The sequence below is a fragment of the Triticum urartu genome, chromosome 7, assembly GCF_003073215.2.
Source record: "Triticum urartu cultivar G1812 chromosome 7, Tu2.1, whole genome shotgun sequence".
In the NCBI taxonomy this organism is placed as follows: domain Eukaryota; kingdom Viridiplantae; phylum Streptophyta; class Magnoliopsida; order Poales; family Poaceae; genus Triticum; species Triticum urartu.
Window position 1 is genome coordinate 206,453,022 of NC_053028.1, and position 10,332 is coordinate 206,463,353.

At 42.2% G+C, this 10,332-nt stretch overlaps 1 protein-coding gene across 21 annotated transcripts; it reads left to right on the plus strand.

Moving 5' to 3' along the window:
• The first annotated feature begins 6,430 nt into the window (after positions 1-6,430).
• Positions 6,431-9,691, plus strand: LOC125518348. Of its 21 annotated transcripts, none has more exons than XR_007287970.1 (4): positions 6,458-6,998; positions 7,831-7,909; positions 8,423-8,494; positions 9,212-9,691. XR_007287970.1 is itself a non-coding variant. In XM_048683220.1 (3 exons), exons 1-3 carry the CDS (start codon positions 6,765-6,767, stop codon positions 9,244-9,246), a joined length of 360 nt encoding a protein of 119 aa, XP_048539177.1. In that variant the 5' UTR covers positions 6,461-6,764; the 3' UTR covers positions 9,247-9,552. The 21 variants fall into 21 exon arrangements, 3 of the variants coding, with proteins under 3 accessions (XP_048539177.1, XP_048539175.1, XP_048539178.1); XR_007287966.1 differs by having other exon boundaries at positions 6,461-7,031; positions 9,193-9,691; XR_007287963.1 differs by having other exon boundaries at positions 6,462-7,031.
• Positions 9,692-10,332: the final 641 nt, after the last annotated feature.

A 10,332-nucleotide genomic window follows, 5' to 3' on the forward strand; every position in this document is an offset into this window, starting at 1 on the left:
GGACTGGAGCGGACTAGTTCTTTGGCCACTGGAATCTGTTTATTATCAGTAGGAGTTGGGTTTCTCTGTGCTGGAGCAGTATCTATACAAACTGGAGTTGGTTTATTATCTCCTGACATTTGGATCTTTTGCAAAGACCTGGTTTGTAACCCTTCAGATTCTAACATAGTCGTCTTCCCCTTGCATGCCTTGTATAGAAGAATGGTGCTTTAATTATAAAATATGCTACAACAGAGAGATGGAATAGGTACTGAAGAATAGAAAGGCATGACATATTGACATGTATTCCCTCCATCCGGAAAAAATGGATGGGTCTAGGCGTATTTCAGTTCTAGATACATCATTTTTTATCCATTTCGGCAACATGTAATCCGGACGGAGGGAGTATGGTGTAAGAGCTAGGGATACGACAGGACAACATAGTAAAAAACACTAGTTGAATGTAAAACTGTATGCTAGCAGAATACGTATAGAAAAAACTAAGGCAACATACACGTGTATTATTGGGAAACTAAGATGGCATTGCAACAGAGCACTAGAACATCACTTCAATGTAAAAAAATGGTATGGTAGACAGATGAAGTACATACTGATGAATAACAATGCATAAGATATTCAGAAGCATGATGTCCAAATTAAGCAGATGGCATTGTGATAGAGTAGAATGACAGTACTTGAATTTGAAAACATGTTATCATGAATGAAATAGGTACTGAAAAACAGGATTGCATGAAATATTTACATGCATGATCAGCATGCTAAGCACATGGCATTGCAACAGAGTAGATACACTCCAGGATATTATATGCATGTTGTACCCATATCACGGGCCAAGTTAGAGCAAGGATCTTGTGGGGTGAAGAGGATTCAACATCTTTCTGCAAGTCTTCTGAAGAACTGCCTTTACATGTTCCATCATATTGGGTATCATTGACATCAATTTTATTGGCCTTTACATTGCTCGGTGAGGTTCTTGTGGATATATCAGTGTGTGCAATTATATCTGACATGCATGAAAGACAACTAGTAGTTAGATTTATGTAATGAGTGTCTGTAGGAGACGACATAAATAGTAGGACTGGGTTAACTAGCAGCAACATGTCTCAAAAACTAAAGGGAGAACACAGATGAAAGCTACAGAATATGTATCGTTTGTACTCGAGATTAACTAGATGGCACACAAAAGTATTAAAGAACAACATAGGTAATACTAGAAGTGGTATAATACTATAATCACCAGCCTGTGGGATAGCATTGGCTGATGGATGATAACTATGGAACAACGTTACCTAAAGAACAAGTATCTTAGCTGAACTATGGAACAACGTTAACTCCTGAACAAGACACGTAAGAGATCAACATGAATATATAGTGAAATGTGATAATCTATTTTCCATGCTTAGATGAACTACAAAGCCATAAATGTTGCACATAAGTAAGATGAGGGTACAACCTATCTGGCTGCCATCCATAGGAGTGAGCATCATGTGCTAACTTGTCGATGGCCCTGCAGTTGTTGTGGTTGTCCATGTCAGGCACGCACATTTGATGTAGGGAACTGTTGAGTGGGGACTATAGCTATCTTCTAGTGTATCCTTCCCTTGTTGGAGCAGCTGCGGTGAGTCAGAAGACGGTGTGGCTGAAGATGCAGATAACACATAATGTTAAGAACGACACATCTCTTTGATCTGAAGAAATACACTAAGAGATCAACAGCAAGGTACGAGAGTGGTCACACGTTTGTTGACTGAGACTAAATTGGGTTCACATGATTTTATTTTATTTTGGTACTGTCCGATCTACGCCGGATGGCTTGATGGCCGTCTTGTGCCTCCCGGCTGACACTATTAGGAATCTTCCCCGAAGAGCCAGTGACCAACGGCAGAGCAGCTTTCCTCCGCCGTCCGTGGCCCCGGCCAAAACCCCGCTCCCCGCCCCACCGCACTGCTGTGGTTGCGCCGCCCCTGGGCCAACCACAAAGACTCCTCGTCATCCAGATCCGGCGGTGGCAGTACCTTGAACCCACGCAACTCTAAGATAGCCATCTAGGCGCTGCTTCCGCGGCGAACTTGCGGCCCCGCACCCTTACGTTAGACACCAGCCAACCGACAGCCTAGGAGCTCCGCCGCCTCGAGGGGTGCTGCTTCCCATTGGGAATCGATTGGCCCAGAATAAAAATTCAGACAACTGACACCTAAATAAAGTGATTTGAGATGAGGGTGCGACCTATCTGGCGGCATGGTGAAGTAGGCGGGTCCGGCTGTCGAGTCGGTGAGGCTAGCGCGGTTGCGGTGGCCATCGGCGGCAGGGAAATAGCAATGTCGCGACGGTCGACGGCTACAGGGAAGCAGCGCCGGGACTATGAACGGATCCGAAGTTGGAGCCGCTCCGGTGCCGTGAACAATGGCGGGGGTGAATCGGCTCCGGTACAGTTCACGCGGCCGTCGTCGAGGCAGCTCCAGCAATACGGAGTAAGAGGCACATGACCCAGTGCACGACGGCAAATGGACAGCATCTCCGACATTAGGGAGGAGGGAGGCTGTGAAATTTATGTGGTGGGGTTGAGGTTTCACGGCTCGGGAGAAGGGAGCTTCCGGGGAGAAGGTGATTTGGCGCCCATGAGGTATGAATGGGGGAGGGGATTGGGAGGGGAGTGGAACCATGTTTTACGGACACATTTGTCTGAAATGTGAGGGAGTTACAGTTCTACCCCTGCCTTTAGGCTTCTTGGCTTGGGTCTATGTACTGAGGGTCGGGGATAGTAGAGTAACTTTGCTTCTCCGCAAATAGTGGGCGGGAGCGATTTGGGCGAGGAGGGCGTGTTTTGAAATATAGTGGGCGCGAGCGATTTTGTTAGAGGAGAGCGTGTTTTGAAATAGTGGGCGCGAGCTATTTCAGACGAGGAGAGCGTGTTTTGCCGACCATGGTTTATGAATTATTCGGCACATGTCATTTTGGCCTAGGAGAAGGCATGCTTGGATGAAGTTACGGACTTACCCTCAATACACAACGGGCCAATTAATGCATCTCCCACATAGGACGGTAATTTCACGTCTTCTATTTATTTGCTCGGGCGAATTCCACCGAGCAGAGGATGTTTAACGGTTCGTTCAAAATTTGAAAGAACGAGCATCCACGTCTACCTTACCAAGTCGATTCAAATCAAGTTTAGAAATATTAGCTTACCACTTTTTTTTAGATGGAGAGGTGATGCTCAGGAGTAATGTGTTTTTACATGCTCGTTGCTAGCGATTTACTATATGACAAATAGTTGACCCACTAAAAAACGAGAATCAAACTCAAAATGAAATATCTCGATTCAATGAAATAGCTCGTTCACCAGGTCAAAATAGTGAACTAAATCCAAAATTAAACACCTCAATCGAATAACATGTTGTATAGTATTATAGTACTGCATGAACATGTTGAAAGTCAAATTAATGAACTTGTTTAATATACGCATATATAAGTTCATGTGTGGATTGCAGACAACATGTTCTTCAATTTAAATATTTGAATGCAAGTTTATATCGAAACATGGTTTATATCAGTTTTTGATGCATAAAACATGACCTCCCCTCTTCTGGACTCCTGCACTCTCTCTCTCTTGCCGACAATCTTCAATTCTGTCGCACACATCCAACACACAGACCTTGTTGGTCCTCTCTCTTTCTCTCCATCTCTATCTCTCTCTCCTTTTGTGTGCGTGGGGGGGGGTCTTTCTAGTTCGCATGCATATATACTCCATCTATAGGTCTCTCTCGCACACTATGTATGATTCTCTAGTCCAAGCTAGATATCTTGGGTGCACTCATCGTATGCACACAAATTCCTTAGCTCGTTGTCCGTAACTCTCTCATGCACCACTCTGTCGTCTTGGAGCTCTCCCCCCTCTATCTCAAACTCTCCATCTACCTAGATCACACATACACATGCATATCTCACTCGCACTTGATAGGCCCATCTAAAACTCTATCTCTCTCCCTCGTTCTCTCTCCATCTCACACGCACACACACACACACAATCTCATGCCTAGCTAGCCAAGTATGATGGTCTCCCACTCAATTGTAGGCACACGCAGTCCTCCCTATATGTATATGACTAGCTAATCTTAGTCTCCATCACAAACATGTGCATGGTCTATCTCAATTTCTCTCGGGGCATCTTTCTATCGCGCATGCACCTCCCTCGATCTCCCACCCATATAGTCCCCTCACGATCTTGAGGGGGTCTCTCTATCACAAACACACCCTCTCACCCCCCCCCATGCGTCCATGTTCTCCATGTGTCCCTCTCGACATTTGTTCCTTGTTGGCCAGACCTCTATTGTACATGTGCTATAGGGGTGTCTCTCTCCGTTGCAAACAATCACACACTAGCTATCTTCTTGTATCTCCTCGCCTCACTTTTCTATCTCGGAGATGCATGCGTGATATGTTCGCCTAAGAAACGAAAAAACACACTCTCTCTAATTTATCGTTTGTTGTCACTTTCTCTTTCACACACATACTCTTTTTGCACACTTACTCATTCTTCTTCGCATGCACTTGATCCCTCTCGATTTAGGCACTCTCCTCGGTCCATAGCATATTGATTTATTGAAAAGTCAAACATCACAAAGTTTGACCATGTACGTGGAGAAAAACAATTACATCTGGAACGTCAAACATATACCATTAGATTCATCATGAGATGTAGTTTCGTATGATGTATCTTTGGTATTAAAGATATAAGTAACACTTGTGTAAACCTGATCAAAGTTTCCAAAGTTTGACTTCTAAAAAAATTACATGCACTGCATTATCGAGCGGATTGAATATCTCTTTCCCCCTCTCAGCTATCTGACGCACCACTCAGCCTTATCGGGGCTCCTCAATCTCTCTCAAACTTTATATCTCCCTGGTTCACACATACACATGTCTCGCTCGCGCTATACATATAGACCCATCCAATACTCTCCGCCCTTGTTCTCTCTCTATGTGACACGCACCCCCTAATAAGTACCATAATCCCTCACTCCATCATAGGCGCAAGCACTCCCCCCTTAAGTATGATTATCTCTCACTAGCCATCAGAAACACATGTATTGTCTCCTTCCATCCATACGTCTATCTCGATATCTCTCGGGGTATCTTCTGTCGCACACACACCTTGTCACTCGATCTCCCACCCATGTAGTCCCATCACGATCTCCAGGGGATCTCTCTATGACAAAACATACACTCTCTCCTCCCCATGTCTGCATTTTCTCCGTACGTATCTCTCGACCTCTCTCCCTTGTTTGTCAGACCCCTCTTGGCCACGTGCTAGGGGTCTTCCTCTCTCGGTTGCAAACAACCACACACTATCTCATCATCCTTGCTTCTGTTGTCGAAGATGCATGTGTGATATGTTTGCATAAGACACACACATTTTTTCTCGACTTTTATCGAGTGTTGTCCATGTCTCTTTCACACACACACACACACACACACACACACACTTTTTTCACTCACTTTTCTATTTCACTCACTCTCTCTCTCTAGTTAGGGAGTCTCTCACGTCCATAAGCATATGGATGTTTTGAAAAGTCAAACCTCAGAAAAGTTTGACCAGATATATGTGGAGAAAAACATTTACATCTGGAAAGATCATTAGATTCATCACAACATGTACTTACTTCATATTATCATTTATCTTTGGTATTGTAGATATAAGTAATTTCTTTATAAACTTGGTCAAAGTTTCAAAAGTTTGACTCTTAAAAAAACTAGTAAAGTGGCCCTCGCAAATGCACGGGCTAGTACTTAACAAAGTTTAATTAACTAGCAAAGGTAAATATATAACATTTTCATCGTTTGTTCATCAAGTGTTGCGGTTGTAAATATGATTTTACCCTTAGACACGGCTTATGTGGTGATAAGAGGAATTTTCCTTTCATGTTCAGGAAAATATGGGGTGTGATCTTTCTCATCAAATTCTTTGGAAGCACCTCGCTCCAACCCGTGGGCTTGCCGGATGTTGCCGCATGATCATGTTTATAGTCCGTGACGGCTTGACATGAAATTGTACTTTCATATGCATAGCCTGAATATGAATGATTGGTTCCGGTTTGATATATTTTTTTATCATCGTATACTATATATTTTTAGCATATTGATCTAAATGCTCAAAAGAATTTGTTCAAACGAATTTCTAGCATAGTGATCTAAATGCTCTTATATTTCTTTACAAAGGGAGTATAATTTATGTTGGAGCACACACGTATGTGAATTCCACCTGTACGCGATCATAGTCGATTAGTGGGAAATCTTTGTGTTGTTTTCGAAATCGTAGTTGATTGGTAGGAAATCTTTGTGTTATTTTCGGAAATGTTTTTAGGGTTTTTTTTTCTTTTCTTATGGAAGCCGAACAGGATGACACAGATGTACACAGCCCGCACACATTTTTTTGTCGTTGAATCCCTCACACTCACACCTTCACACACTTCCTCAAAACAAAGGGAACCTGTCACACAATTGTCAAAAAAAAGAAGAAAAAAGAGAACCTCACACTCTCCGACCATTAGACGTGGCTCTTGCCTGATCCTTTCATCTCCTTCTATCCCCTCGTACCAAAATTGCTTCCACCCGAGCGCTGCAGATTCAATTCTGAATAAACCTTAGTTTCCCCTCTTGATTCCTTGCCGTGATCTTGCTCGTCCTCAACTGCACGCACCTTTGCAGCTCGGCTCACTGGTGCGGCGACGGCGTGACCATCTACGGCGCCTGGTTTTCCCCGATGTATGCCTCCTCAATCTCTTATGCTGGTCAACGGCGGCGGAGAGGTAGCAGGGCTCGACGAGAAGCTGCACAATGGAGGAGGCGAGCTTGTCGATCTTGACAGTGCCGTTGTCGTCGCCGTCCTTCGAGGCGACATGGGTGTGGATCTCGTCTGCTACAGCGAGCTTGGATCCACATCGTATCGTGGTTGTCCCCGAGCAAGACAGCCCAGCAGGTCGTCTTGCTCCTCGATAGAGGTAGCCTGATTTCGGCGGCTCATTCTTCCACCTGTAGGTCCTCACTTCTCCATTTTCATGCATTTATCATATATTTTTTTCTTGGTCCTTATCATTTCTTTGCATGTGTATGGCTAAACTAATAGGAGTACAATGTGCTTTCGGGTACAACTTGTTACTGAAAGGTGTAAATTTATCTATGCCCCCTCCACTTTTTTTAGTACTTGGGACTGGCATCGACAATGTTTGGCCCCCTGCTCCCATTCTTTTCAACAGATTTAATATGTAATTAGTTAATTTGTTATAATTTTACGATTTCCCAAAGATAGAATTATTTTAGTAAGTGAATATGAAAGTAGGTGCCATTTAATTTTACATATTAACTATAATGATCCGTGGATGCTGTAACTACTGTCATGTTCAGTAGAATAATTTTCAAATATCAAAAAATATATATAGCACCGACAATTGGTATTATTGAGCTATTTCCATCGAATGTTGATGCATGTTTCAATAATTCTGGGAGTATTAGATCATATCCGCCGTCATATCATGTTAGCATAGAAAAATCAGTTTAGTTCCATCTTCTTATGGTTATGTTCCATCATAGGAGTATCATGTTAGCATAGAAAAAACAGGGCTAGTAGCATGTGTAAGTGCGTTTTTAGTTCCTACCTTGAGGATATTTCTGTGAAGACTATGTTCTTGACCACATCATTCTCGCTGTTAGTTCATTTGCTATACAAAAGAAAATAACATGTGTGATCAAGTGGGTAGGGTATTACTTGCGAGTGCGTTTCCAAAGTATAACCTTTCTCTTATATTTCTCTTGAACACTTTGATCTTTATGTAGATCACCCGGTCAACAATATCAGGTCTTCATGATGCTGCTATGCCTACTTTCTGTAGCAAAGATTGAATGTCACAAATAGGTCTGTGTATCCAGCCCATCGACATATTGCCATAGCATCTTATTAGTTTTATGCTTTGTATCTTGGGCTATCTGTGAAGCTGGATGGCACACGACAATAGTATTGTCCTTCATACCTGGGCAGCCCTTGCATCTCCTCGGTCTATTGTGTCTTGCAAGCCAGCATATAATTGCGTTCTTAGGTTTCCTTTATGTCTTTTCATGCAGTCTATTTGTACTGCACTACTGCAAAATGCCTGCAAAGGAATCCATATTGAACTGCAATTTAAGCTTTTCACACACCAGCAAGTGTTTACATGATTTCTCTTGCATTTTGCACCTTCTTTTATTGTGCAATGTATATTTCCTCTATACCCATCTTCTCCGTAGTGGAATAACAATGGATACTGCACAACCATGAATTTTGAATGGTTCTCCGATATTCTTCTTGGTCTCATGTCTTTGTACTGAACAATGATATCATGTACTTTTCCATTCTCTGTTGTATCACTGACAATCAAGGCTGCTACTTCAGTTGCAGATGGCATGTCATGTCGTGCTAATCTCACATTGTGATAGTTCAAGTCTGGTACTTCAGTTGCAGATGGTATGCCATGTCGTGTTAATCTCACGTGGATAGTCACCTTCGAATTTATCCCTTACCATTCTGAGTGTTTTTGCTAGTCTATCTTTATCCAATATATTTTTAAGGTCCTTGACAATGGGAGGATCTGTTGATTCCCTTTTATCTTCTGATGTTGACGCGTCAACTCTGATTCTTACCTCATTTGTAGTGGCATAGGTGTGCAACTACGCCGTGCGTGGTTTGTCTTTACCTTCAGGTAGTAGAGTACCTATCTGTGATATTTTTGGCCATTCATTCCAAATACATAAGGCATGGGACCATTTTTTCTGTGTCTACCTCTCCTCCCATTGATGTGAAAGCGAACATGGAGTTGTACAATCTGATATTGTGCATGTAGTTCTTTCTTCCACCTCTTTACGAACTAAAAGCATTTGATTGTGTTGTCACACCTTGAATTGAAGACGTGCATTATACTACTGATTATGTTATTGCTGTTAAGAAATATTGAAATCTAAGAATAAGATAAGATTGCAATTGAGGATGAGAAGTTGATGTACAACAATGACTGAAAATCCACAAGGGGAACTTATGAGAAGTTTAAAAAGCCATTTTACATGAATTAAAAGCTTTTGATTGTGTTGTCATACCTTGAATTGAAGACATTAGTTGTTCTGCCATTTCTGCTCTTACTTTTAAGAAAATATTGAACTTTATGTCAGTTCTATATGATCTCTGCAGATGGTCCAGCTGCTGGAGGTGATCTGCTCACCTGATGGAATCGTCCGCACACAATTGAGAAGATTGGGGCACTCGCTCGTGAGAGTTCTTTTTTTAGAGCTCTTTTTTAGGAAAACCTGATGGAGCCGATGGCACAATCGAGGAGGATGGCACAATCGTGGAGATTGGGGCACTCGCTCGTGAGAGTTCTTTTTTAGGGAAAGCCATCATGGTGATGTATATTGATTTGGAATAATAGTACATCATCGGCAAGAACGGCAAGTAAAAATTTGGAGGGTTGCTTGTGATGGTATGAATCGAACCTATGGTGAGTTTTGTTTATGAGATCGTGAGATTGATTGTGTGATTTGTGTAAAGAACACGGGACAGATCAAAAAATGGTCTGTGAGACCAGCGTATAGGAGATGGCAAAAAGACAAAACGGCATGCATGCAATTGATCATTGTAGGGTTGGATATTTGGGAAGAATCCATCAACGTACATACCTTGCTCTTGGCCACTGCTCATGCATGCTACATATTGGTAAAGGGAGCCACCTCGAAGGAGGCGACATGTGCCTTTTAGCCCTATCTGCGCTTGGTCTTCGCCTGAAAGCCGCCAATCCAATGGCCATGAGGATGGCGTAGCCAAGCTAGGGTTTGTTGTGATCTTTTTTTAGCTCGTTTCTTCTCGTTTGGTTGTTCACCGGATATGATTTTCTAGAGGGAAAAAAGATAAGAGATGGGGAAAGGGATGATTTGCTACATTATAATGGCAATGGTGGGTAATTTTCAAGTTGAATCTAATCTAACGTGATAAAGTTTTCTACCTATTAAATTAATGGTTAGATGTTCTAATTTTTGTGGTAATTTCTAGCGTAAAAAGGGACGATTTGCTACATTATAATGGCAATGATGAGTAATTTTCAAGTAGAATCTAATCTAATGGTAATAAAGTCTTCTACCTATTAAATTAACGGTTAGATGTTTCTATTTTTTGTGGTAATTTCTAGCGTAATTTTCTTTTCTTTGGTTAGGTCGTCAAGCACTTTTTATATATAAATAGATGTTGGAATTACATTATCGAACGGAGGGAGTTCCTCTTCTCTCTCTCTCTCTCTGCTATCTTTCACGGGTCTCCCT

What these genes read in the sequence shown, in the direction of transcription:
- LOC125518348 (XM_048683218.1), top strand. Translation starts at nt 6,765, where the DNA reads ATGCCTCCTCAATCTCTTATGCTGGTCAACGGCGGCGGAGAGGTAGCA. An exon ending in CGTCTTGCTCCTCGATAGAG is followed by an intron (nt 6,999 to 8,422) that starts GTAGCCTGATTT and finishes CTGCTACTTCAG; the next exon opens with TTGCAGATGGCATGTCATGT. An exon ending in TGGTACTTCAGTTGCAGATG is followed by an intron (nt 8,495 to 9,211) that starts GTATGCCATGTC and finishes TGATCTCTGCAG; the next exon opens with ATGGTCCAGCTGCTGGAGGT.